This window comes from Miscanthus floridulus, chromosome 3, assembly GCF_019320115.1.
Source record: "Miscanthus floridulus cultivar M001 chromosome 3, ASM1932011v1, whole genome shotgun sequence".
Taxonomy (NCBI): domain Eukaryota; kingdom Viridiplantae; phylum Streptophyta; class Magnoliopsida; order Poales; family Poaceae; genus Miscanthus; species Miscanthus floridulus.
This window is the reverse complement of record NC_089582.1, coordinates 82,796,908-82,822,259: the sequence shown is the minus strand read 5'-3', so window position 1 is coordinate 82,822,259 and position 25,352 is coordinate 82,796,908. Positions and strand designations below refer to the sequence as shown.

At 48.9% G+C, this 25,352-nt stretch overlaps 1 protein-coding gene across 5 annotated transcripts; it reads left to right on the top strand.

Moving 5' to 3' along the window:
* Positions 1-595: 595 nt before the first annotated feature.
* On the top strand, positions 596-25,337 carry LOC136541837 (polycomb group protein EMF2B-like). 5 transcript variants are annotated; one of them, XM_066533964.1, is made up of 11 exons: positions 596-762; positions 1,390-1,558; positions 1,689-1,744; positions 6,301-6,415; positions 6,507-6,663; positions 6,740-6,808; positions 7,090-7,226; positions 7,341-7,400; positions 7,939-8,063; positions 19,354-19,415; positions 24,639-25,337. In XM_066533964.1, exons 1-11 carry the CDS (start codon positions 728-730, stop codon positions 24,680-24,682), a joined length of 1,029 nt encoding a protein of 342 aa, XP_066390061.1. In that variant the 5' UTR covers positions 596-727; the 3' UTR covers positions 24,683-25,337. The 5 variants fall into 5 exon arrangements, with proteins under 5 accessions (XP_066390061.1, XP_066390059.1, XP_066390060.1 ...); XM_066533962.1 differs by lacking the exon at positions 24,639-25,337 and adding an exon at positions 14,043-19,222 and having other exon boundaries at positions 19,354-19,430; XM_066533963.1 differs by lacking the exon at positions 24,639-25,337 and having other exon boundaries at positions 19,354-19,615.
* The last annotated feature ends 15 nt before the right edge of the window (positions 25,338-25,352 follow it).

The window sequence follows — 25,352 nt, the reverse complement described above, 5'->3', positions numbered from 1 at the left end:
CTTCGGTTCGATTGCACACTGCGTGTGCCCTAAGATAACGAAGCTACTCCATCCATTCTCTTTTATAAAGCATAGCTTAATATGACATGCTTTTCCAAATTACACTTTTAACCATTTATTTATTTTATTTTATTTTATATTATTTATATTTATAAACTTATGATATTTGGATAGTAGATTTAATTACAAATCTAACTATATTAAATTTATGTTATAATAATTAAAGCTATTACTTAAATTATTGATCAAAGATTTTGAAGTTTAAATTTTAAAATGCGATAAAAAAGAATGGAGTTAGTAATATTATTGGAGGTATATATTTACACGGACTCGTGTAAACCCAACTGTAGAATGGACTAGTGTAAACCCAACTGCACACACAAAAAGGTAAAACCTGCTTTTCATTACAACATGGAGGATGGAGCCCTCTGCTGCAGAAGGAAAATAAGGGCACAGTCGGCACTCCCATTTTTCCCTCTCACCAATTCCTCCCCGGGGTCCGGGCTGAGCCGCCGTTCCAATCCGGTGGCGTGGCCACCGCTTACGCCGCCTCTCTTGCTTCCGCTCCCGTTCGCGCCCCCGCTCCCACGCTTCGCCGCCTGCTAGCGCTCCAGTTTGATGCTGGTGACCTGATCCCACCGTTGGGTAGGTTCCTGCGCGCGGAAAGAAGAACGAACTCGTGGTGGGTCCGGGTCCGCAAGACCCTAGGTGTTCGTCGGCAGCGAGGATGCCCGGCCTGCCTCTGCCGCAACCGTCAAATCAGTAAGTGGATAAATGGCTCAGGGGAGAGATTACGCGTGGGTCCGCCGCCCGCCGGAAAGAAACTCTGTTTGGGCAGGCAGCGAGAGATTGTGGCTCAGTGCCTTAGTGAAGTGCATAGCGATGCGTCTTAGTTCGTGTATAACGACCGGTCAGGTAGTGAGAAAGAAACTCTTGTTTGTGGATGGCTAATGTAGGTATAACGACCGGTCGCTTTGTTGGTTCTGGATCTTGCCACGCCCGTTTTCTTGACATAGCCACGCTTGTTTTGCACACTACTCCCTCCATTCCATATAAGACGTTTTGGCTCGTCTAATACATTGCTTTATCTATGTCTAGAGACATAGTGTATATGTATATCTAAGCGCATAGCAAAAACCATGTATCTAGAATAGCCAAAACATCTTATAATTTGGAATGGAGGGTGTGCTTGAATTACCACCTACAAACTTAAAGAAAATATTTACATAAAGAGGTATACATTGAGCAATTCTTGCCATGCTGTGTTTTGAAATAGAAATAGGTAGTCCAGCTGCTGTGGATGCACAATTATGGACATATTGTGGTTCTTGTTCATCAAGTGAGACGGAATGCATTCTGTTGTTATATGCAAGTTGTGCTTGTATGTAGGAATATTGGACGTGAATATGCTTATCCTGGGTCTACAGGCCAGGCCTTCCGTCAGCAGCTAAGAACTGCATTGTCTCCGGATGAGAAACTTGCTGCTGAAAGAGATTTGGCTCTGTATTGCAAGCCAGTTGAGCTCTACAATATTATTCAACGGCGAGCTGTGAAAAACGTAAAGTTTATCCTACAATTATGCTCCCTTCTTTCAATATTGTACACATGACCATGCTTACTCTGCAGTAACCGTAACCATTATGTGCAATTGATTTGAGATACCAATGATGGTTCCCTGAATTTTGCAGCCCCTTTTTATTCAAAGATGCCTTCTTTACAATATACACGCGAGGAGGAAAAAGAGGTTTGAACCTTGAATGGACAGTCATGCATTTAAATGTTTTCATCCTAAGCATATATTGTTCCATCTTGAGCTCAGCACCTTATTGTCAACTACTTTAGTAAATCCTCTCTATTTTATGTCATAATATCATGGTTGGTGGGCCCAGCCATGTATGCACAAAAAACAAATTTATTTATTGGGATGATCAGTTTCATTTGCTATTTCCTTATTGCTATGAGTAAGATTTCCCCTGATGTTTTAGACCAAGGCCATAGCACCCCCTGCATTTATATGCATAGGATGCTCTATTTTATAGTCTGTCTCATAGCCCCCTGAGTCACTCTGGTTAAAGCCATGCAGTTTGGGTTTTTTCCGCATTCTATTTATCAGTACGAACTAAGGTTCATGAAATTCGTGTATTTTTCTTTAAATTTCATTTGGTACCTGACATAGATTTATGGATTGGGAAAGTTGCAAATTCGCCACTCAGTTGACATCCTATTTGGGATTTTCCATTATAAAAACATGAATTGCAAAACTGCCACTAAGGCCCATCAAAATCAGTTCGGTTTGCCACTATATTGCAGTCATCCTTTGTGTGTGTGAAATAATATAGTGAAATTGTTAAAAACACAGGCATTAGAAATAACAGAAGTGGCCTCATGTTCTCCCTCCGTCGTTGCTTAATCTATCTCCTCCCTCTCAGTCTCTTCAACACCATTGCCCAGATTGAAGCTACTTCTCTGGTGAACCCTGGGAGAGTCCAATGAGCACTAACCAGTCACTCCGCTCTTTTGTGGTCGTGCGTTCTGGTTTTCTGCTGCTACCACTTGCCTGTGTCTTCTACTCAATTGGTTACTGCTTGACGCCTCAGCCAGCCGCTGTGGCTACTGGTCTCACTGCTTCATTGTTCACTCGCTGCTGCAGCTTATCCCTCATGGTGCACTCGTTTTGCAGCGGTAGGCGCATATGCATTGCTGCCAGTGAGTGAACGTGAGGTGACGCATAGGAGACAGCAAGCCAGGGGCCTTGCAGCAGCAAAAAGAGGGGCATTTTGGTCTGATGAACAGTGTTAGTTTGATCTGTGAACCAGATGGCAGGTCATATGCAATACAAAGCATTCTCTTTTTTCCCCAGAACAGGGTGACCCAAATTTCATTACTGCTAAGCAATGAAATTACAAGAAACGGTACAATGATTAATGCGTTCAAAAGTCTTTCCAACCCACATTAGCACCCGAAACCAAAATGATGTTGTAAATGGCCTGACGGCACACAGGGCCAAGAACTGAGCAGCACACCCAGACTACTGCGAACACGAAAGCAAAACAATGCCATTACAATCCAATGATTACAGATCGGACGACTAATCACGATTAATCGTGATTAGTCGTCCTTATCGTAAAAAGTTGCTCGATAAGGGTCCTCGATTAGTTTGGACCGATTAGAAACCTTATCGTCCGATAAGTTGCGACTAATCACGATTAGTCGTCCGATCAGACACACATGACGACTAGTTGGGCCAGTATATTCAGCTAAAGAATTCGGCCCAGCTAAAGAATTCGGCCCACCTAATAGCTGGCCCATTAGGGTAAGATAAGAGTGAGTGTCTGACTGACGACTAACGAGTGAAGGAGCTGGCTGCAGCCGCCGCACACGGCACATTTCTCTCTCGCTCTAGCTCTGCTCTCTCTCGCAGCTCCGTCCGCAGCGGCGCAGCTCCGTCCACGGCCTGCAGCTCCCTCGCCGGCGTAGCTCCGTCCGCGGCCTGCAGCTCCCTCGCCGGCGCTGCTCCGTCCGCGGCCTGCAGCTCCGTCCGCAGCGGCGCAGCTCGTCCGCGGCCTACAGCTCTGTCCGCAGCGGCGCAGCTCCGTCCGCCGGCGCAGCTCCGTCTGCAGCGGCGCAGCTCCGTCGGTCAAGCGCCAGGGTGCGGACGATCTACGAGAGCAAGCTCCTGGAGCACGACCCCGAGCGCCACCTCGCTTGTCTCCTCCCCTGTCTCGCGCAGACGGCGTTCACGAACAAGGACTGCGGCAAGGGCGAGCGCGAGGCACAATGGGCGGTAGAGCAGAGGGCACTCCACGGCCTGAACCAGCTCGCCACCTCCTCCGACCTTCTAGTCTGCAGCTCCGTCCGCGCCTCTCGCCGGCGTCCGCAGCATCAAGATGAGCCACCACTCTGCCTCCTCTGCCATGTTTACATATATTTACATCATAATATATATAGTATATACATGGTCGATCAAGCCATCTAGGCACAAGGACGACTAAATGTCCGACTAGCCGATTAGACCGATTAGGACCGACTAATCGTCCCTTATCGACGACTAATCATCCCTTATCGACTTATCGGTGGTCATACGACTAGCCTCGATAATACGATCTAAAAACATTGTTACAATCCAACATCCTGGAAAGATGAGACAACTAACAACTGAACATAATCTAAACTGCCACCATCTAGTCTAAAAACAGCAGCGCACAGACATGCACTCTAGCATCTATCTTCCAGTTCCCAAGGTGTTCAGATGGCGATGAGGTTAAGCCACCAAACCCTTTGGCCTGTTAGAGCTTGCTCCATGCGTGACCCCTGCATCTGCTCAATTGGAGGAACTTTAGGGCAATTTGCTTCAAAGCTTCAGGTCCCTCCTCCAAAGCTTATGGGTTTTCCTGCTTCCGGAGACCTGCCTAGTATGATAGGAACGAACATAATGAACATATATTATTTTCTTCTCAAAGCACACATCTATTCGTTTCGTTGAAAAGCCAAGCTGAAAAGTATTGTTCGCTGATTTGTTGTGAGAGAAAAACACTGTACAATGGCTGATAAGCCAGGCTGATAAGTTCAAGCGAACTGGGAGGGCCCAACATACAGCAGCTAAATGAGCAACATGGAATTCTTTTCCAGTTGGTAAGCACAGAATCACCCTGGTCCAGAATTGTTCAAAAGAGCTTGGCCTACAGTTTAACCAAAAGCGTGTGCAATAGGCTACAGATGAATTTAGCTAGAGGGCAATCAAAGAACAAGTGATTAACACTTTCTTTTTCACAATGAAAAAGCACAAGATTCATTTCTTTGCCATTTTCATTTAAGAATCTTTTCTCAGAGTCTTACCGCCTGGTGCAAGCGGTAGAGTCTTACCGCCTGTGACCGAAAGGTCCCGGGTTCGAGTCGCGGTCTCCTCGCATTACACAGGCGAGGGTAAGGCTGGCCACTGACACCCTTCCCCAGACTCCGCACTAGGTACGCCCTTTTTTTTTAATCTTTTCTCAGAGTACCATTCTGCAAAAGTTAGCGACAAAAGATTTTTAGGGGGTATTTTAGCTTTCCGAATCCATTTTTTTATGGGAGCCTATAGTCAGAGCTGCATAAATGACTGTACATTGATTTGGCAGAGAATTTACCAGATTTTTCCCAAAGCCATTTTGCTTTGTCAGGCGCATCACAAGAGGAGAGAATGTCTATCAGCCTTCTTAACTGAGTTTGTAGGTTCTCATCCAACCACCTTAAAGCTTGATCGTTACTGATCTCATAAGAATCAGGAAATTTTGTTTCTGAAGGATATAGCCCCACACCAGATATCATTCCAGAAATAAGTGGTCTTCCCATTTCCAAATAATATTTCTTCAAGTTTCCACCTTGCCAAAAGAAGCGTTTTCTAGTTTCATCGACACTCTTAATAAAGTTTAGGGAGAAGTACATGAACAAGCAGTAAGTTGGCATACTGCTAAGACTGGACTGAATTAAGATAGTTCTGCCGCCTTACAGAACCACACCGCCATCCTTCTAATCTCTTAATCATCTTCTCATCAAGTGGTAGCCAGTCCATAGTGTGCAGTTTTGCACAATACAAGGCATTCTAGGTGCAATTCCGCGATTAGGTTTTTTGGATGGCAAACATGTTGCAAATCACCCTATAGATTACTGACTGAAGCTTTGCTTATAACCTGCATATACGTAGTGGTATATACTACTCTCTTATCCTAAGGATGGATTGAATCTTCTGGAATCATATGGTTGGAGTTGCAGCCATTCTTGTTATGTGGGAAATCTTTACCTTTTGTTGCTCTGGATGCTCCAGTAGCTAAGGCAAGCAATTTTCTCTGATTTATGCAGTTTTGCTATTCAAGAATAGAACTGTTTTTTTTTCTCAAACTACGCAAGAGAGCTGCGTATCATTTCATTAAGGTAGAAGAAAAACATGAGTCTGGTAAGAATAGACTGTTCACAATGTCAATTTGGTTTTCGAGCACATATGCTGGTGCAGCAATCCAAACACAATCCTTTTGGTTGTTTTTGGTTTGGGGACAAGGTGGAACGGGGATGGTTCCATCCTAGTTTTCTAGGATGGAATGATTCCATCTCAACTTTTAGTTATGGTATAGCACTATATGTCTGCAATTCTTTGTAAAGCATAAAAGAAATCGGAATAGCGGATCTGCCAAACAAGAGAAAAACATCTAAATTTATGTCAGGTGGAATTTTATGATAAAATTGTTTGCACTGTTGAATCACAACCCTTCGTTCTAAATATTTTCCTTTGTCTGACTGACTGACTGACTGTATGTATCAATGCAGGATTCAGATAACCATATCACTTTCTAGAAGTACAAATACTGAGTTGCAAGCACATTATGTCTTTCCTCTTTATGTTCTGTTAGCTAGACCTACTAGTAACCTTTCACTTGAAGGGGTAAGTCTAGCCTTCTTCAGTTTGTGAAGCCAGTGGTTTTCATGCTTGTCTACCAAATGATCTCATTCTTATCTATTATCCTATTTTGCAGCATTCTCCAATTTATCGATTCAGTCGGGCTCGCTTGCTTACTTCTTTTAGTGAACTTGGAAATAAGGACAACAGTGAAGCCACATTCATCATTCCTGATGTGAAGAGTTTGTCAACCTCCCGTCCTTGCAACCTTGACATTATCTTTATTAGCTGTGGTACAGTGCACATCCCATATGAGTTCTTTTTTTTTTTTCATTTCTGTGCCATCATTAAATTATTTTAATCCAAAAGGGCAAGTCGGACAAAGTAATGGTGAAGATAACTGCTCTGGGAACCATGTGGAAGGTTCTTCTCTCCAGAGTAAGTTTATGTTGACATTTTGAGCAGACATTATGTGATTTCTTTTCCAACAGGATTAACATGTTAACAGGCTCATTTGTTGTGAGTAGTTGTATTTATCTTTATTCATGGCAAGAGGATCTCTAATGTCATCGTGGCTACTTTATGAACATATAGTTTAGAACATGTGTATTTAATCAATTTCTTAAGAATATTTGCTGACGCTTAAGCTGAAAAACTAAGCTGAGATTTGTGTTCCTATTGATTGGATTAATGACCATCCATGTCGTGCATTTTAACAGTGCTTGAAGGGAAATGCTCCTGGGGTAAAATACCGACTAATTTACTTGCTTCGTCTTTGGAGAGCTGTGTCAATTTAAGTTTGGGACATATTGTGGAGTTGGCATCTAAAGTTACAATGAGACCAAGCTTCTTAGAGGTATGTCAAATTGATTCCCCCCTTGTAGTATTTAAGATTCACATTCCTAAAGCATCGATTATAATGTCAACTTGCTTGGGATTAAAAGGCTTTGTTGTTGTTTTATGCATGCAGCCAAAATTTCTGGAGCAAGACAGTTGCTTGACATTTTGCTCTCATAAGGTTGATGCTGCGGTAAGGTCTCCTCTATTTGTTACATTTATGTTTAATATGATTTTGTCCAGGGGTCTCCATGTTTCCCTTATTACTAATGCTACTAATATGTTCTTTGAGTCCAAGATTAGTGTGGCTAACAGGTAAATGCATCGCTTGCAACTGCCAGTCCATTGGATGAATACATTCAAAACATGCTTTACTTCTACCAGACACTTCAATGCATCACAAGTTCAGAAATTCACCTTTGGGCATACACTGCCACTGAATGCGCTATATCCACTTTTCCATGGAATTGCTGGAAAATGGCTTTAGCGTTCAATTTAAAAAAATGCCCCAAACTTTTGGCAAAATTATTTCAATTTTTATGAGGGGTAATAAACTTGTGAAGGGGGGAATTTATAAGCTTTTAGTTGTTGCTATTCTGCAGTACAAGAGCATGAGATCAGATCTATTGTGTCCCACTTTAGAAACCTGAGTTGAGCACTTGAGCTGCTTCTTTCTTTTTGTGGTGCTGGTGGTTGGCACATTCAAAATTATTAAGCTTTATTTGTTGCAGGGTTCATATCAGCTACAACTATGCATGTCCGCACAAGAGGCTGGTGCAAGAGACATGTCTTTGTCTCCGTATAGTAGTTACTTATATAATGATGTCCCACCTTCGTCATTATCAGATATCATAAGGTAACCAATAGCTCATTTTCATAGTTTAACATATTCTATTTTTCCTTTATTCTTGTTGTGTGTTTCATCATTATAAAAGTTTCTGACCAGCTCATTTAATCACCGAATCAGTTTTTCTCTCCCATGACGGGTGAGCCCGGATTTTATTGTTTGAAAAGCAACGAAATTACAGTTGCATCCCATTTGTTCTAACGTTCACACCCCTTTGCGCGCTTAGTGCAGATTTGGCGTTGGGTGGGGGGGGGGGGGGGGGGGGGGGGGGGGGGGGGGGTTGGCGCCCTCGCTAGCTAAAATACCATGTTGCAATGTTTCAAAAGTCATCACAAATATCATGTATGTGGTACACATAAAGTTAACTATAGCCACAGCAATTCAGTTTTAAAATCATCCTATATGTCAAGAAACAAAATAGACAAGCAGTTAACCTGGCACTGTTCATCATGTGCTGACAGTGACACTTTATTTTGTAATCTCAAGTTCTCAACATCAAAGATGAATTTCGAACTGAATTGTTGCAGCTACACTTAACTTTAGGTGTACTACATACATGTTTTTGTGATGATTTTATTGAAACATTGCAAATGATATTTTAGCTATAGAGGGTGCCAGCCCCCTTGGGCACCATATGATTTTCCTCTTGCGTAATGCCAAATACTAATGAAATACGGATGACTGCTGCAATCGACCTAAAGCACATAAGGCCCAGCCGACACAGCCCATGCACCACTATGCACACCCACTGACCCACAGGATACTCAGTTATAAAAGTTTTAGACACAATTCACAAAGAGCTATGCAAAATGACAAGATCTGCCGCACTATGCAGAGTCGCCAGGATAGCTATATCTTCCATGCTTGTGACAACTGCCCTCGACCACTTCAGGCCGCCAAACCTTCTTGGTTTGCCAGCATGATCCATGCCTGCTCCTTGAGTTGGCGCCTGATGGTAGGCTTGGCCTCCTGTGTTGGAACTGCAATGCCATTTCCTTCAGTGCTTCAGCACCCTGCTCTAGATGCTGCTGATTCTCCAGATTCTGAAAACCTGCCCTATATGTAAGGAACGCACATGGTGAACACAAAATCTCAGTAGGAGATTTTATCCTCTTTTTCTCAAAATAAACATTTTTTTCTGGCTCGCATATAGCCTAACAGACAGCTGCAAAGACAACAATGGCAAGCACAAATTGATCCAAGACCAGAATTGCTCAAATGAGTTTGATTATACATAACAAGGCGGGTTATTCCTTTCATATGATCTAGTGTAGTTTCTAGAACTCTAGCATGCTTTATTGTTTACCCATCTTTATATGGTTTTGACTCATCTGGCCTATTTGTTTGGGCTGCAGCTTTTGGGCTGCTGGCTTTTAGCTTCTGGCTGTTGGCTTTTGTAATAAATTTTACCTTTTCAGCACACCAAAAGCCAAAAAAGCTTCTCAGAACATGCTTTTAGCTTTTAGTTCATTTCCTCGTAAGCCAGCTTTCTGTAAGACATAATCTGCTGCAATGTTTTCAAGTCGTCCATACGAACCTAGTCGCCATGGGACCGACCAGAAGACTAATCTCGATTAGTCGTCGACCAGGACGATTAGTTGAACCTAGTCAACCCCTGGTCGTCCTATATATCAGGATATATATACCTACTATATATATACCTATATATACTATATAGTATACACAATAAAGCAAGCATCAAGAGCATCTCTGTCTCCTATTAAGTTTAGGTGGTGACTTGTGGGAGTTGTTTTCTTCTCTTTTCTGCCATGTCTAGAGGTCCATATTCCTGTCCCAAACTCCATTTCTTTGCTGATTTGCTGCTGGAAGCCTAAAATACCAAAGAAGACCATAATTAGCAACACTAATGTAGTCTTGATCTTGACACAGCTCAATAGCAGCACTGCTGCTGTAGCAAATAACTAGCATTTAGCAAACAAGTTCAGTACACATAAGCTAAAGTGTTCAAGTTCAGTACACATAAGCTAAACTGCTAAAGTGTTCAACAGTCACAAACATTGACATCTAATTTAACAGTCCAACAAAAGTAGGCAACTAGCCATCTAATTAAGCAAATCAATATTAAAAGTGAAGCCTCCATCTCCATCTCCAGTTGGTCCATCTCCAGTTTCAGTTGGTGCAGATTCTTCATCCTCCTCCATTGCTATTGCTGAATCTACATGCTGATCTTGGTCTTCATCATCAACTTCATCAATATCTTGAGTCGGAGTCACTATGTTCCTTGGACGCTTCCTGTTCCTAGCATAAGTACGGCTCACAGGGGCAGCAACAGCAGCACGAGTAGCAGCAGCCCTAGGCAAGTTACGTCCCTCTAGACCCTGAGTTGCACCAATAGCCTCATCCACAACAGCCCAAGTCATAGCATCGCCACCACCTTCCTGAACTGGTTCTGGTTCACAATTTTCATTGACCCATTCATTTTTCCAATGAAATTCATCAAGCAAGAGTGGATTGCATATCTTTCCTTTGGAACCCAGCTCTCTAATTTTTTTAAATCTGTTTTCCATCTTGCGGTTGTAACTGACATATACGAACTTATTTAACCTTTGGTGCTCTAATCGGTTTCTCTTTTTTGTATGGACCTACACAAAATATAATGCAGAATCAAATATCAATATTACTAGTTTACTACCATACTTAATTACTCAGCAGTAGTACACTAGCACTTACAGCAGCAAATTCACTCCAACTACGCTCGCATCCAGATGCAGCGCAACAAAGGCTAACAATCCTTTTTGCTAAACATTGGAGCTCATATGTGAGGCCACCATATGCACCCCACCAAAGCACTGTAATTTCCATAATTCCATTTCAAACATAGAATTCCATTATTAGTTCATTGCTGATTGCTTTTAGAAAAAGGGAAGGAAATAGTTATTAGAGAACTTACTAGGATTTTTTCTATCTCTGTCTCTTATTGCTCCTGGCTGTGAGAAGGATTCGCCTTCAGCCCTCTCATAGTCTTCTGCCTGCTTGCTTATCTTGTTCTGCTCCTCATCATTAGTCACCATCTTCCACATAACTTGATTAAACATGATTCTCAGCCTTCCTGCTTGTCTCCTATCCTTTTCCTTTAGGACAAAGAACTTGCTTGGATTCAAGTATAGGGCTGCTCCATACAGCTGCTGCTCCATTTGGTTTTCCCATCTGTTGTCATAGTATTTAGTACCTCTTTGAGTAAATCTGGTTTGCGTTGCAAAGAATCCTTGATTGCGGCCTTTGCAACATCCATGGCTGCCATAATCTCAGGAGCTGCTGGTGTCTCATCTTCATCTGCTATCCTTAGAGCTACAAGAAGTGGTTGTGAAGCTCTTAGGCATAATTCCAGTTTATTCCAAAATGGCATTGAAAGGATAATGTTCTCAACTCGCCGGCCTTCTTGAGTAGTAGAGAAACTGGTAGCATGCCATTCATCACTAACCACTAAATTCCTCAATGCACTCCTGTTCTTATGTAGGCTTGCCAATGTGAGAAATGAAGCTGGCCTCACAAGATCTCCAATCTTATTTCGCATTAGATCTAGAACCCTCCCATGCTTGTACATGAATTTGGTCACCTTCTGTGCCATGTTGATGCAAGTGTGGAATTCCTTGATCTTCCCAATATCCTCCAACAACAAATCCAAGCAATGGGCTGCACATGGTGTCCAAAATAGATGTGGGATCCTCTCCATTAAAAGCCTCCCTGCTGCCTTGAAGTTGGCTCCATTGTCAGTGACAATCTACACCACGTGTTCCTTCCCAACCTTATCAATTTGCTTCTCCAACAAGTCAGCCAACATATTCACATTTGCTATCTCACTTGAGGCATCAACAAACCCTAGAAAGAAAGTCCCTGCTAGACTGTTAGCAAGGAAATTGATGAGATGGCGGTGGCTTGTGTCAGTCCACCCATCGGACATTATGGTGCAACCATATTCCTTCCAAGCCTCCTCATGCTTCTTCCTCAACTCCGCTGTTCTGTTCACAGCTCTTTCAAGCAGCGGAGTCCTAACATCATGATATGATGGTGAGCGGTACCTAGGACCATATTGTCCAATTGACTCAAGCAAAACTTCCCAGCTTCTTGAATTAATGACGTTCAATGGAATGCGATTCTCATAAAAGAAATCGGCAACATGATCATCAACAATTACTTTGGCCTCCTTATTTTTCTTTGTGCACTGCTCAAGTGTAGGTTGACTTTGCTTGGATTTGTGCCTCTCTGCAACTACTTCTGGTGACTTGCAAAGCATGGATCTTGGCTTGCTTAACTTTTGTTCCAGAACTTGGTACTGGTACAGCTGCAGGTTCTTCTGCACCAGCAGCATCTTGTTCATCTTCATCTTCTGCAGGTACCTCCACAAGAACAGTCCTTGAACTCTTTTTTAGATAAATAGCTATCTCCTTCCTAACTATTGCTGGAGTATTAGGATATTTTATTGCATCTCCATACCCCTAGCAAGGTGCTGCTTGAATCTGCATATTCCGGATGGGACTACCTTCCTGCAAAATATGCACTGCACAAAGTCCTTGGAAGGATCTGGCCACCACCCATACTTCCATCCTGGGTCTTGAGATCTTGCCTTTCTCTTTGTGTCAACAGCATGGGCAGCAAGATCTGGAGGTAGTTTTGCTATAGCCCTCTCAATTAGGGAAGGAATATCTTCTAGAGTAGATGAGGAAGCCATGGCAGCAGGATCTGACCCAACTGATGAATCTGGAACACCTCCTTCAAGGTCAGGCGGAGGCATGTACACTTCCACATTTGCACATCGTCGGTCCACATCTGCAGAAGAACAACTTCTTAGGATGGACAATGGAGAGTCAGAGAATAGCAGAGGGACAACAGTACATCACAGCAAGCAACCTAGCAGTTTAGCAGAGAGCCAGAGAGGCTGCAAAGTGAGGGATGGGGGAGGAGGGAAGAAGATGGAGAGGGGAAAGGCACATACCGTCGTTGGAGCAGCTCATCACGAAGAACGGCGACTGAAGGCGCACGGGGAAGACTGGAGGCGCGTGGAGCAGCAGCCATCACGCACAGGAGAGAAGAGAGAAAGAGCAGAGCAGCAGTAGCCAGGAGAGGAGAAGAGAGCAGCAGCAACTAGGAGAGGAGAGGAAAGCAGCAGCAGCCAGGAGAGGAGAAGAGAGCAGCAGCAGCCAGGAGAGGAGAGGAGAGGAGAGCAGCAACAGCCAGGAGAGGAGACGAGAGCAGCAACAGCCAGGAGAGGAGAAGAGAGAAAGAGCAGAGCAGCAGCAGCCGTCACGCACAGGAGAGGAGAAGAGAGAAAGAGCAGGGCAGCAGCCTCTTGTATATATATTACAGACCCTAGTGGGCCAAATTGGCAGCCCAACTACTCACCTGGAAGCCCAGTCAGGCAAGCCCAAAGAAGGCAGTGCCCAGCCTGGTTGTGCAGCCCTCTGGTTGGACGACTAATCGTGATTAGTCGTCGACTAGTCGGTCGACCAGGTTTCTAGTCGAGCTAATCGAGTCGAAGTCTCTAATCGAGGTCACGGTACCGACCAGACCGACTAATCGCGATTAATCATGATTAATCGGACGACTTGTAAACATTGATCTGCCGCTCCCCAAATCTCTCTTCTCTGCAGATTAGGAGTTGGGAGCTGGTCAGCTCGGCTGTCCATTCCTTGTTGTAGCTAGTAAGGCAATAGGCCATCTAGTACATGTAGTTGGTAGCTAATACATTAGCCATGTCTTGGTAGTGGGCTGATCTAAGCATTGTACTGCTAGTACTAGGAGTAGTTGGGGCTCTACTCAGCCATACCTAAGTGTACCTGGTAGAGGTACGTGAAGTTGTATATATACCATCTCAATGCAAATGGAAAAGGGCAGTTCAGTTGCCACAAACCAGCAGCAGAGCTTCGGCCAGTGCTGGTGCTTGTGTTGTGTGTGTGTTCTTGAGCTCAACCCCTTCTTCTACCTATAGCCAAGTGAGTGTGCTGGTAAGCTAGTTGCTTACCTGTGCAGGGCAGCAAGGGACCAACAAGTGATATCAGAGTTGTACAGGTTCGCCTGCGTCGCCGAACTAATCGCTGGCAATGGCACCTGGCTTGGAGATGGCGACAGCAGCAGAGCTGTTGCAGGCGGCAGTGCTGCCGGAGCTGCCCAGCCACGACAGGAGGTTGTTGTGCGCGCGGTGCGGGAGGTCAGCGGTGTTAGAATAGGCGCCTATGGGTTGGCCATGGGTCTGGCGCTCAAGCCTATCGGTTGGGCTGCCTCTAGGGATTATGGTAGGTGATTATTGATTAGGCAAGGATCACTGTTGATTGGGTGTTTTTATAAACCCTTCCTGATCCTTGCCTATATAATGTACTCCCTGTACCCATATCAATATATCACAATTTTTCGAGACCTATTCGGTCTCATGGTATCAGCCGCCTAGGTTTAGGTCTTCCCTTCCGCTGCACACCCCTACGCGCCGGCCTCTCTACCGTGCAGCGCCATGTCTCCCCACTCCCCCGCCCTCTTTCAGATCTGGGGATGTTACCGCTGACGAGATCGTGGCATGCCAGGCCAAGGAGAAGGCGAACGATGCTGCCGCCGCCGCCCAACTTCTCGACAAGGAGCGCCAGGTCGCCCTGGCTTGTGCTGCCCAGGCCAATGAGGAGGCTGCAGCCGCCGTCAAAGATCGCGACGCGGCTGTTGCCCGCGCCAGCACCGCCGCTACCCCCCTCGGTGCACCTGGCGGCGCATCCTCCAGCACATCTTCAACGTCTCCTCCCGACCTCGCCTCAGCCATGCTCCTCCATGAGGCCATGGCATTGCTGCAACTGCACGCCCAGGCCGTCGCCGTCAACAACATTCGGAACCACGTCACCATAGTCCTCGACGTCGACTCCGGCAACTTCAACCGCTGGCGCGATCAGTTCCTGCTCATCCTCGGCAAGTTCTCTCTTCAGGACCATGTCCACGAGGAACCTCCAGCCCCGATCTCCCCTGACTGGGCTCGGATGGACTGCGTCGTCAAGTCTTGGATCGTCGCCACGCTCACCGACGACCTTGCCGAGATCATCTTCGCCCAGGGCTCCACTGCCCGGCATGCCTGGCTCGCCGTCGAGTCCCAGTTTCTCGGCAACCGGGAGGCTCGCTCCATTCACCTTGAGACGCGGTTTCGCAACTTCGTCCAGGGCGACCTCTCCGTCACCGACTACTGCCGCCGGCTAAAGAAGATGGCTGACGACCTCACGGCTCTTGGCGAAGTGATCACTGACCGCACCCTTGTCCTTAACGTGATCTGTGGCCTCAACGAGTGCTTCAGCCATGTCGGGGCCCTCCTATGCCGCAGCCGGCCCTTCCCCACCTTCCTGGAGGCTTGTGATGACCTCATCCTCGAGGAACTCACATTGGAGAACAAGGAGTCCCCTGCCACTGCTCTCGCTGCCTCCACCGCAGCAGCAGGCTCCTCTAGTCATGAGGCGTTGTCGAAGCTTGCGTCCAGTGTTTCCTGTCACATTCAGGACTGTTCAGATCTATGTCATGCTTGTCAGTTAGGGCGCATGTTCGTCTGCTCTTTCATTCGTCCACCTCTCGTGAGTCTAGCAAGTTTGATCTTATTCATTGTGACTTGTGGACATCTCCAGTTGTCAGTGTTTCTGGTTACAAATACTATTTGGTCATACTTGATGATTGCACTCACTGCTTGTGGACTTTTCCTTTGCGACTCAAATCTGACACTTACAGTACGCTTGCCCACTTCATCGCCCACGCCTCCACCCAATTTGGCGCCCACGTCAAGGCTGTCCAGTGTGACAACGGGAAAGAGTTTGACAACTCTAGCACCCGTCACTTCTTCCTCACCCAGGGCATCCATCTTCGCATGTCCTACCCCTACACTTTGCCTCAAAATGGTAAAGTCGAACGCATTATTCGCTCCATCAATAATGTCGTTCGCTCACTGCTCTTTCAGGCGTCTATGCCTCCCTCCTATTGGGCGGAGGCCTTCTCCACAGTGACCCTTCTACTTAACATACTGCCCACCAAGACTCTACAGCTCTCCACGCCCCACCTTGCCCTGTACGGCACACCGCCGGCGTATGATCACCTACGAGTCTTTGGCTGCAAGTGTTTTCCAAACCTGTCCGCCACCGCTCCTCATAAACTCGCTCCTAGGTCTGCCTTGTGCGTCTTCCTAGGCTATTCCGCTCACCACAAAGGATATCGCTGCCTTGACCTCTCTGCCAATAGAGTCATCATCTCCCGGCACGTCATCTTCGATGAAATGGCTTTTTCCTTTGCTAAGCGCAATGGTCCTAGTATTCCAGTGGGCTTTGAGTTTCTTGATGCTACTAATGTTGTGCCTGCTCCTATTGGACCGTTGCACAAGTTTTTGTCTGCAGGACGTCACCAGTGCCCCTGCCGGTCCCTCTGAGACTGTGCCTGGGGTGCCCCCGACGCCTCCGGTGTCTGCTACTGATCCCCCAGCGGACATTGCTGATCCCCAGGCGCCCGCTCTCTACATCCCGCCTGCGCTGCGGACGCTAGGGACCCCTCTCGCGCCACACGCGGCTCAGGACGCGCCCAGCACGACTGAAGGCGCTCCACCTCGCCAGCTGTACATCCCGCCAATGCTTCGCGCGAGCTCGCCGTCTCCAGCACCGACCGCAGGCTCCACAGCGCCGGTGTCACCTCCTCAGGCACCTCGCGGGCCCCCGCTCGGGTTCTTGCCTCTTTGTCCAGACCGCGCCTTCGCCTACCACTACACGCGCCGGCCTCGACCACACCCTGCTCCAACTACTCCTGTCAACGTCGCCCCGCCTGCACCTGCCCCAGCCCGTCCAAGCTGCGCCTGCACCAGCCGCGCCGCTCCCACTGCCCAAAGGGGCTATTGCTGTCCCTCCTGTGACCAACCAACACACCATGGGCACACGTTCGAAGAGCGGTTTTCGGATGCCTGCTGTGTACCACGCTATGTCTGTCATTGATACCGAAGACCTTTCGTAGCGCTCTTGCCGATCTCATGTGGCGAGCTGCAATGGAAGAGGAACACAGTGTCCTGCTGAAGAATCACACTTGGGATCTCGTGCCTCGCCCCCCTCGGGCCAACGTCGTCACCGGCAAGTGGATCTTGAAGCACAGTTTCAGTCTGATGGCTTCCTCGAAAGGCACAAGGCGCGCTGGGTTCTCCGTGGCTTTACCCAGCGGCCTGGTGTGGACTTTGATGAGACATTCAGTCCCGTGGTGAAGCCTGCTACTGTTCGCACGGTGCTCTCCCTGGCTCTCTCTCGCCGCTGGCCCATTCACCAGCTTGATGTGAAGAGCGCCTTTCTTCATGGCAACCTGACAGAGACAGTTTATTGTCAGCAGCCGTCTGGTTTCGAAGATCCAGCTCATTCGGACTATGTTTGTCACCTGAAGAAGTCACTATATGGCCTCAAGCAGGCCCCTCTGTGCTTGGTACAGTCGCATGGCCACACACTTCTTGTCCCTTGGGTTTGCTGAAGCCAAGTCAGACACATCGCCCTTCGTTTACCAGCGCGGATCAGACACGGCCTACCTGTTGCTCTATGTTGATGACATCGTCCTCACAGCCTCCTCAACTGGCCTTCTTCGGCGGATCATCTCAGCCCTTCAGCGGGAGTTCGCTATGAAGGACCTTGGTGAACTGCATTACATCCTCGGTATGCATGTTTAGCGCAGTGGTGATGGTCTTCTTTCTCAGCGACAATATATGCTGGACATTCTTGATCGCATCGGGATGGCAGAGTGTAAGCCGTGTTCCACTCCAGTTGACACCAATCCGAAGATTGCTGTAGCAGATGGCACCCCTGTCTCTGACCCTTCAGACTTTCGCAGCCTCGCTGGAGCCTTACCGTACCTAATGTTCACCCGGCCGGATATTTCATATGCTGTGCATCAAGTCTGTCTTCATATGCACGACCCTCGTGAGCCTCACCTTGCAGCTCTGAAGCGGATTCTGCGCTATGTTCGAGGCACTCTTCACCTTGGTCTTCTACTGCGACCGTCTACTTCGGCTGATCTTGTCGTCTACACCGACGCTGATTGGGCTGGTTGTCCAGACACCCGCAAGTCCACCTCGGGCTATGCTGTGTTTCTTGACGACAATCTTGTCTCCTGGTCCTCCAAGCGTCAGAACATGGTGTTAAGATCTAGTGCTGAAGCCGAGTATCGCGCGGTGGCCAGTGGAGTTGCTGAGGCCACCTGACTGCACCAGTTTCTTCTAGAGCTGCATGCCCCTCTCTGGCACGCCACACTGGTGTATTGCGACAACATCAGTGCCGTCTACATGACCTCCAACCCGATACAGCATCAGCGAACCAAGCACATTGAGATTGATCTTCACTTCGTCCGGGAGCGAGTCGTCATTGGTGATCTTCGTGTTCTGCATGTTCCCACTTCACAATATGCGGATATCTTCACCAAAGGGTTGCCTTCTTCAGTGTTCACGGAGTTCAGGTCCAGTCTAAACGTGCAGAGTGGCTGACGATTCGACTGTGGGGGCGTGTTAGAATAGGCACTTATGGGCTGGACATGGGCCTGGCGCCCAAGCCTATCGGCTGTGCTGCCTCTAGGGATTATGGTAAGTGATTATTGATTAGGCAAGGATCACCGTTGATTGGGTGTTTCTACAAACCTTTCCTAATCCTTGCCTATATAATGTACTCCCTGTACCCATATCAATATCACAATTTCTCGAGACCTATTCGCTCTCAAGCGACACTAGTTATCGCACCAACTATGGCGAATGGGTGGTGACCATGAAGGTCAAGCTCAGAGTCCGACGGCTCTGGAATGCCATTGACAAGAGCACCGATAATAAAGAAGACGATATGTCGGCGATGGAGGCTATCCTCGCTGCTATGCCAGTAGAGTACAGGGAGTCGCTGGGGGCGAAGAAGTTTGCTAAGGAGGCTTGGAGGGCCATCGCGGCCATGCGCGTCGGCTCCGATCACGCAAAGAAGGCGACGGCCTAGTTACTAAAGTAGGAGTACGCCAACTTCAAGTTCCACGACGGTGAGTCGGTGGTCACTCGACTCGTGTCCGACTCGGCTCGGCACGGCTCGGCTCGTTTTAACTTTTTCACGAGCTGAGCTGGAACTTTAGCTCGCTGTTTTAACGAGCCATCTTGCGAGCTGCTCACGATCTCAAACGAGCTGAGGCCTGTCAGCCCACGACCATGAATCCAGAAGGTGATGATGCTGACCTAGAAGTGTACACCTATTCCATTGATATGTAAACCTTATTTTTAGCTGTTTCATATGAATTTTAATTTTATAATTGTTGTCGTACTTAAATGTTGATTTATGGATTGTTTTTTCAGAGAGAAGATGATGCTGACATTGAATTTGTGGACTTTTCTAAGTCTGTGGTGGCGAGTAACTAGTAAGTATGCTGGAACTGCATGGATCATGGATGGACCAACTATGTTGCATGGTTGATACTTTTGATGAACCTGAGATGTATTAATCATGTATGGTTGCATAATGGTGAACGTCACCTTCTGGAATTGTTGTGGCATGAACATTATAAACATGTGTGTCCTATTTTTTTTAGTAGCTTGCGAGCTAAACGAGCCAGCTCGATCTCACTAACGAGCCGAGCTGAGCTTCCCCTCTAGCTCGTAATATCAATGAGCCGGCTCGATATCCAGCCCTAGCCGCGGTGGCGACGGCAAGTGCAGCTGCAAGGCTTCTTCGGAGAAGAAGATTGACCCCAACGCCTGCCGGGAGTGCTCAAACCGCAAGCAGGAAAAGACGGGCCACTAGGCAAAGGAGTGCCCAAGCCGCGGTGGGATATTAATGAGCGGGAAGACGGGCCACTGGGCAAAGGAGTGCCCAAACCACAAGCAGGAAAAGAAAGCCGAGGCTCATCTGGCGTAGGCTGCAGATGATGATGAGGCCACTCTCCTGATGACGTCGTTCTGTGCACTGCACGACGTCGAAGGAGAGGAGAAAGCAAAGGAGGTGGCGATGGCGGAGCAGGGGAAGGCTCTGAAGGTTGTCGACCTCGACGAACTGTGCGCAAGTCCACCTCGGACGTGTGGGCGGCGAACAGGAGCAGAGGTGGTACCTGGACTCTGGCGCCAACAACCACATGACGGGCTCTAAGGCCGCTTTCTCCGACCTCGACGGGAACGTGACCGGCACAGTGAAGTTTGGCGACGGCTCAAGGGTGGCGATCCGAGGACGCGGCAGCATCATCTTCAGGTGCCAGAACGGCGAACACCGTGCGCTGACGGATGTGTATTATATCCCGCAGCTGCGTTCAAGCATCATCAGCATTGGGCAGCTAAATAAGCGCGGGAGCGAGGTGTTGATCAAGGACAGCATCATCAGGATCAGGGACTCGGAGCAGCGGCTCCTCGCGAAGGTGAAGAGGTCCTGGAAGTGGCTGTACCTACTCGACTTGAAGGTAGAGCAGCCCATCTGCCTAGCGGCACGGCGCACGGAGCCGTGCCTGTGGCACGCTCTGTTCGGCTATCTTAGCTTCGACGCTCTTGGTCGGCTGGAGAAGATGGTGCGTGGGCTGCCTCACATCGAGCACGCAGGCGAGTTGTGTGACAGCTGCCTGGCCGGGAAGCTGAGGAGTTTGTCGTTCCCGAAGACGGCGAAGTACCGCGCGGCAGAGGCCCTCGAGCTGGTCCATGGTGACCTCTACGGGCCGATCACGCCAGCGACGCACGGCGGGCGCAAGTACTTCATCTTGCTCGTGGATGACTGTAGCAGGTACATGTGGTTGCAGCTCCTGATGAGCAAGAGCGAGGCGGTGGAGGCGATCAAGGCGTTCAAGGCACGCGCGGAGGCTGAGTCCGGGAAGAAGCTGCGCGTGCTGAGGACGAACCGTGGTGGCAAGTTCACGTCGGTGGAGTTCGCCGCGTACTGCGCAGATCAAGGGGTGGTGCGCCACCATACCACGCCGTACTTGCCGTAGCAGAATGGCGTGGTGGAGCGGCGGAACCAGACGGTGGTCGGCATGGCGATGTCGATGATGAAGGCCAAGAAGATGCCTGCGGAGTTCTGGGGCGAGGCGGTGACCACGGCGGTGTTCATCCTCAACCGCGCGCCCACCAAAGCCTTGAAGGGCAAGATGTCGTTCAAGGCTTGGCACAGGCGCAAGCCGAACGTGTCGTTCCTCAGGACGTTCAGGAGCGTCGGCCATGTGAAGAACACGAAGCCTTTCCTCGCCAAGCTAGAGGACAGGAGCACGCCCATGGTGCTCTTGGGCTATGAGGAGGGCAGCAAGGCCTATCGGCTCTACGATCCCAAGGGAGGCAAGGTAGTGATCTCCAGGGACGTGGTGTTTGACGAGATGGCGGCCTGGGATTGGGAGGTGTTAGGCATGGGGGAAGCCGGTGGCATCAGCGGCACTTTTGCCGTCGAGCACCTGGTTATCCAAGGAGGAAGGGATGTTGGCGCTGAGGAGCAGGCTGCGGACGGGCTAGGTCCGGCAGCTGAGGCGGCCGAGGAGGAGCCACCAAGTCCGGCCACGGCGGGCGCGGGCGAGCAATCTCCACCAGCAGCAGCGCACTTGCCTCCACCTCAGTCCCCTACTTTGGCAGGACAGGGGACGCCTCCGCTCGAATTCACCTCTCCGCCCACCGACATCGACGAGTACGTGGACGCCTTCCACGATGGCGAGGAGGTTCGTTTTTGCCGGGTGGACAACATTGTCGGCGACGGGGGAGCTCCTGGGTTGGCCAGTCGGCTTCTCGACGACCCGGAGCTGCTCCTTGTAGCGCAGAGGAGCCGCCCACGTTTGTGGTGGCTGAACGCAACGCAAATTGGCGTCGGGCGATGCTGGAGGAGATGAAGGCCATCAAGGACAACCAGACTTGGGAGCTGGTTGAGCCGCCGGCGGGCTGCAGGTTGATTGGGCTCAAATGGGTCTACAAGGTGAAGCGGGACGAGCGCGGCGCCATCGTCAAGTACAAGGCTTGGCTCGTCGCTCGTGGCTTCATCCAGCGCGAGGGCATCGACTTCGAGGAGGTCTTTGCTCCGGTGGCGCGCATGGAGTCTGTCCGCCTGCTGTTGGCCATGCCAGCGGCAAAGGATTGGCGCGTCCACCACCTCGACGTCAAGTCGGCATTCCTCAACGGCGAGCTCACAGAGACGGTCTTTGTCAAGCAAGCTTCGGGCTTCGCCGTCAAGGGCCCAGAGCACAAGGTACTCAAGCTGCGCAAGGCGCTTTACGGGCTTCGGCAAGCCCCGCGGGCGTGGAACGCCAAGCTCGACGCCACCTTGGGCGAGCTTGGGTTCACTCGCTGCGCCACGGAGCACACGCTCTACACGCGGCGACAGGGGAAGGAGGAGCTCATCGTTGGCATGTACGTGGACAACCTGATCGTCACCGGAGCGCGTGTTAAGGACATCGATAGCTTCAAGCGCGAGATGGCTCGTTTCAAGATGAGCGATCTCGACGCGCTCTCCTACTACCTCGGCGTCGAGGTGAGGCAGGGGAAGGAGAGCATCTCTCGGGGCCAGAGCGCCTATGCGGAGAAGCTGCTAGAGCGTGGCGGCATGGCAGAGTGCAAGCCGTGCGTGACTTCGATGGAAGAGCGGTTGAAGCTGCCCAAGCACAACACGACGGCAAAGGTAGACGCGACGCGCTACCGGAGTATCGTCGGCGGGCTGAGCTACCTCACGCACACTCGGCCGGACATCGCGTTCGCGGTCGGGTACGTCAGCCGATTCATGGAGGACCCGCGCGAGGATCACTGGACGGCGGTGAAGAGGCTGCTACGCTATGTCAAGGGGACGCTCGATCAAGCGATCATCTTCCCCAAGCACGGCGATAAGGGTGGGCTGCGCCTCACGGTCTTCAGTGAGGCACCCCCCAAAACAGAGGAAGGTGAGCCAGAGCTCACGGTTTTCAGCGATGCAGACATGGCGGGCGACATCTACGGGCGACGGAGCACCTCGTGAGGTTGAGTATGTCGCAGCGGCCACGGCGGCGTGCTAGGCTGTCTGGCTGTGCCGGCTACTAGGTGAGCTGACTGGCGAGGAAGCTCACCCGTTAGCTCTGATGGTGGACAATCAGCCCGCCATCGCCCTCGCCAAGAACCCTGTCCTCCACGAACAGAGCAAGCACATCGACATCAAGTTCCACTTCCTTCGGGACTACGTCGATGGAGGGCAGATTGTCATCGAGACCGGCAGACAGCTCGCTGACATCGTCACCAAGTCACTCAGGCGCCCGCGGTTCATGGAGCCGAGGAAGATGATTGGCATGGATGAGGTCAAGGCTTCGGGTTAGCAGCAGGATTAGGGGAAGAATTGTAAAACATAATCTGCTGCTCTCCAAATCTCTCTTCTCTGCAGATTAGGAGTTGGAGCTGGTCAGCTCGGCTGTCCATTCCTTGCTGCTGTAGCTAGTAAGGCAATAGGCCATCTAGTACATGTAGTTGGTAGCTAATACATCAACCATGTCTTGGTAGTGGGCTGATCTAAGCATTGTACTGCTAGTACTAGGAGTAGTTGTGGCTGTACTCAGCCATACCTAAGTGTACCTGGTAGAGGTATATGAAGTTGTATAAATACCATCTCAATGCAAATGGAAAAGGGCAGTTCAGTTGCCACGAACCAGAAGCAGAGCTTCGGCCAAGGCTGGTGCTTGTGCTGTGTGTGTATTCCTGAGCTCAACCCCTTCTTCTACCTCTAGCCAAGTGAGTGAGTGTGCTGGTAAGCTAGTTGCTTACCTGTGCAGGGCAGCAAGGGACCAACACTTTCCAGCTTCTGGCTTCTAGCTGGTAGAAGCTAGCAAAAAGCTGAAACAAACAGCCAAATAGGCCCTTAGTAATGTTTGTGTGCTTCGTCCATTAAATGTGACTATTGCTAAAGCAAGGCATTTGCTATCCAATGAATATATTCACTATCACTAGTGAACTAAGTAGTGATTAACTTCCTCTTCTAGTATCATTGAATTGAAAGGTGTGAATTTTGAGTTGAGAGTTATAAATTTGTTCATATTTCAATATTTTTTCTCGAACAATGCAGGAGATTTGCATGTCATTTAATTAATATAGAAAAAATACAAGGCGAGCTGGATTTAGAAAGAAACCCAGGTCGCTGAAAAAACAACACCACACACCCCCACCCTAACCGAAAAGGAGAGGGTGGGGTGGTTCTATACATGACCAGGAGCTGAACAAAAAACTACTCTAGGTATTAGGCAATCTGGACCCCAATGATCTTGCGAGCAATTCACTAAGCTTTGATGCTCCAGCCATGCACCACAAACTGCACTCATCTCGTATGGTCTGTGTCACGGTCCGTTCCTAGGGGGCCAATTGATGTGGCTGGCTGGGGGCGGCTGGCGGCCGGCTGGGGCAGGCGGCGGCTAGGGCGGCGGAGTGCGTGAGGGAGAGAGGAGAGGAGAGGGGCGGCGGCAGCTGGAGAGAGGGAGAGGCGGAGATTAGAGAGCAAAGCTCTATTCCTTGATTGATTGAAATAGTTACATTACCCCTATATTTATAGTCCGTTAACGGACTTGAATTCCAAGAAACTATAAGAAGAGTCCTTATAGATTTGGACTCCTCTTTCTAAAGCAAAATGCTCCTATTTCCTAAATAATCTCAATCCTTTTTCCTTAACAATTCTCTACTTAAAGGGGCGTACCCAATGCAGAGAGCTCCCGCTCTGTGCGGAGTCTAGGGAAGGTTGTTAGTGGCAAGCCTTACCCTCGCCTGTGCAATGCGAGGAGACCGCGACTCGAACCCAGGACCTTCCGGTCACAGGCGGTAAGACTCTACCGCTTGCACCAGGCCCGCCCTTCAAAACAATTCTCTACTTATTTTCCCTATTTTTATTCTAGACTTTCCTTTATTCTGAAATCTCCCGGATATTGGGATATTGCGGAGGCGGTGGTGGCCTGCCCTCCTGGCCGCGTGCCCTCCTGTCGCGCGCGGGGTGCCCCTGGCGGCGGCCAAGGCTGGGTTTTGGGGCCCCTCTGGCCCACTAAGCTCGACGTGGGCGGTCTGGATCGGGCGTGTGGCAGTCTGAAGGAGTGTATGGATACTAGGCAAAGCTCCTTCTAGCACACAAGTATTCCAGTGCTTCCAAACTTCCCAGAACACGAGAATGATGAGAGAATTTAATCATTTCTGCATCTCCTTTGGAACTCCCCTAACAGATTTCTCCACCATTTTGAGAAGAGGACATCTGTTGTAGTGGGAACCACAGCAGATAAAGTGATGATGTGAAGCTTGGTTTGAAAATAACCATTTTGGTATGGATTAAATGATTCATCTTGTTAAAGGTGATGATGTGAAGCTTCATAATAGCTTTCATGCATATGATAGCAATCACTAGATAGGTTTGTAGG

Coding starts and splice junctions, on each gene's coding strand:
- LOC136541837 (XM_066533961.1), top strand. CDS start 14,813: ATGCTCCTCCATGAGGCCATGGCATTGCTGCAACTGCACGCCCAGGCC.